At 52.3% G+C, this 2,629-nt stretch overlaps 1 protein-coding gene across 1 annotated transcript in view; it reads right to left on the bottom strand.

Annotated features, from left to right (window-relative positions):
* The window catches only part of Rrp12 (ribosomal RNA processing 12 homolog), a 34,741-nt gene extending 32,489 nt beyond the window's left edge, over window positions 1-2,252 (bottom strand). The window contains exons 1-2 of the mRNA XM_050147020.1: window positions 2,023-2,252; window positions 1,156-1,457 (exon numbers count right to left, since the gene is read on the bottom strand). Coding sequence (XP_050002977.1) covers window positions 1,156-1,457; window positions 2,023-2,161 — 441 coding nt within the window. The 5' untranslated portion in view covers window positions 2,162-2,252. The remainder of the gene's footprint in view (window positions 1-1,155; window positions 1,458-2,022) is intronic.
* Window positions 2,253-2,629: the final 377 nt, after the last annotated feature.

Raw genomic sequence — 2,629 nt, 5'->3', positions numbered from 1 at the left:
AAAAAAATATCATCACGGAAGCTGCAGTGTGACACCGTAAATCATGTAGTAAACCCCTTTATTTATATATCTTTACTTCAAGTGTTCATTGCAGTCATTGGTCTGGTTTGAGGCCTCTGGCTTCTATTACAGTATCGATGCTGGGCCCTCACTGGGACTCTTTCTGGGTATCCTGTATTGCCCTGTGTTGTGGAGATCCTGCAGCTTTGGGTGTGCGGGCCAGGCCCCTTCAGGTGCACCAGCAGATCAAAGATGGGGTGGATGTTGGGGTGGGCCAAGATCACTCATGAGTGGATGCTGTGGGCCAAGCCATAACTCTGGTTCGGGACCTGGAGAGCTGCAGGGTTGGTCTGCCCACCGGTTCTGTCCTGTCCTCACCACCGGGGTGAACTCTCCAGCATTGCCCTGGCAAATTCATTCTGGCAGCCATGAGTGAGGGGTGGGGCCAGTTCTCCCACCTGTCTCAGGTGTTGATGGGTGGGGTTAGGGATGTGGAGGGCATCTCTACTCCACCCATGCCACCACATGTCAGATGAGTGTTGGGGAAAGCTCTCCCTTGCTCACAACATGGGGGCTGGGTCCCCCCACACCTTCAACAACAGGGCTAGCTCTGCTGTGCTGCCTAGGTGAGGAGCAGGGCCCCACTTTTTTTTTTTTTTTTGCTCAGCCCTTTTTCTTATATACCCAAGAACGATCCAGACAGAGGTGGTATGATCCTCAGTGAGCTGGGCCCTCCTACATAAATTTTAATTCCAGCACTCGGGAGGCAGAGGCAAGCGGATCTCTGTGAGTTCAAGGTTGACCTGCTCTACAAAGCAAGCTTCAGGACAGACTCCAAAGCTACACAGAGAAACCCTGTCTTGAAAAACAACAACAACAACGTTTATATACATATATAATTTGCCAAACGTAGCCACATACTAAACATTTAGCCTCAGCACTTGAGAATCAAAGGTAGGTTGATCTCTATGAATCTGAGGCCAGTCTAGTCTACACAGGGAAACCTTGTCTCAAAAAAACAAAAATTTTAAATGATGTATGTACATTTACCACACACATATTTTTAAAGTGGACTCTGCCCACGGAGGGTACTGTGTAAAGGGCACAAATGCTAAGAGAGATGACACATCTTCCAGAAACACCAGATGCTGTCACCAGCGCTGGAACAAAGTCAGTCCTGAATATGCCCCTCCTACTGTCCTCCAGCCTCCAGAGCCAATCTCCTACCTCTTTGTGGGCAGCGGAGTTGGACTCCCAGAAGCGCTGTACTTTGCTGAAGGTGACGTTCGTACAGTCCGAGAGGCCACTCAGGAATGTGCCCGAGGACTTCTCACTGAAAGGCACCTCCAGGTCTTGGTCCATGGCCGTCTCAGGGGCTGGGCTTTTGCCCAGGCTCAGGGTCCCCGACTGCAGCTCATTATGCAACTTCACGGCATCCACCGTCAGGTCGCTCTTCCCTGAGAACCGGAGTTACAGGGTAACAACAGTCCCACTTTCCCTCAACCTTCCTTTCGGCTGAAATCCCCAAGAAACAAACCAGAAGGGTTCAGACCCCCAACCCCAATGGATGGATTCTGAGCCCAGCCTACACGCACAACAGCCCTTGTTGTGTACGCTTGCAACTTTTAAAGGCAAGAGAAAAGAACCCCCAGATCTGTTTCTGCTTCCTTGTATTAAAGATTAAAGGCACAACATCCAGAGGCAGAGTCGTATACTGTGCGGGGCCACCCGAAGGCTGAAGCTGTGGCTCAGTAATTGTTTGCTTAGCGTGCATAAGGCCCTAGGTTCGGGTCCTAACACCCCTTCCACACACACAACTCTAAAGAGCCACCAAGAGTAGTGATGGTCATGTATCCCAACCCTGACGCCGCGGTACCCTAGACAAGTCATTTCCCTTCTAGGGACAGTTTCCGCATCTGTCAGACTCGAGGGGCCAGCCTTCGAAGTGAGCTCCAGGGTTGACATTCTAACCATGACCCCCCCAAGACGCCGCCCGCGGAAACCAACCCGCGGCCGGGCTACCTGACGGGCGGCTGAAGAAGCGGCTGCGAGCGGCCTGGCGGTGGCGGCAGGTGGCGGGGTTGCTGTCGCTGCTGTGGCCTTTCTTCCAGCGCTTCAGCTTGCCAGAGACCCCGGATGGCAACTTCCCCGTGCGACCCATGGTGACCAAACTGTGGCCCGGACTCGCTCCGAGGATCCCCGGCTAGCCACGCCGGAGATAGCAGAACCCACGTGTGTCCTCAGCCGGCTTCACCGCCTCTTCCTCTGACGTCACTTCCAGACTCCAGGCAGTTACTACGGCAAAAAGAATCAACATCCGGTTTGGGGATTCCTCTTTGCGCTGAGGTTTTTATCCCAGAAAAGGAGTTCTGATATTCTACGCGCTGTGGGCTTCTACTGCACCGCCGGGGCTCTTGACCATGGGGAAAGCCTTATAAAACAGGAATTTCTTTGGAATTAAAAAAAAATAAAATAAAAGCGGGGCTGGAGAGATGGCTCAGTGGTTAAGCGCATTGCCTGCTCTTCCAAAGGTCCTGAGTTCAATTCCCAGCAACCACATGGTGGCTCACAACCATCTGGAATGAGGTCTGGTGCCCTCTTCTGGTCTGCAGACACACACACATTGTAT

This window comes from Alexandromys fortis, unplaced genomic scaffold (genome assembly GCF_014885135.2).
Source record: "Alexandromys fortis isolate MF-2015 unplaced genomic scaffold, M_Fortis_MF-2015_v1.1 scaffold_16, whole genome shotgun sequence".
In the NCBI taxonomy this organism is placed as follows: Eukaryota; Metazoa; Chordata; class Mammalia; order Rodentia; family Cricetidae; genus Alexandromys; species Alexandromys fortis.
The sequence above is the reverse complement of the archived record's forward strand: the minus strand, read 5'-3'. Positions and strand labels throughout refer to the sequence as shown.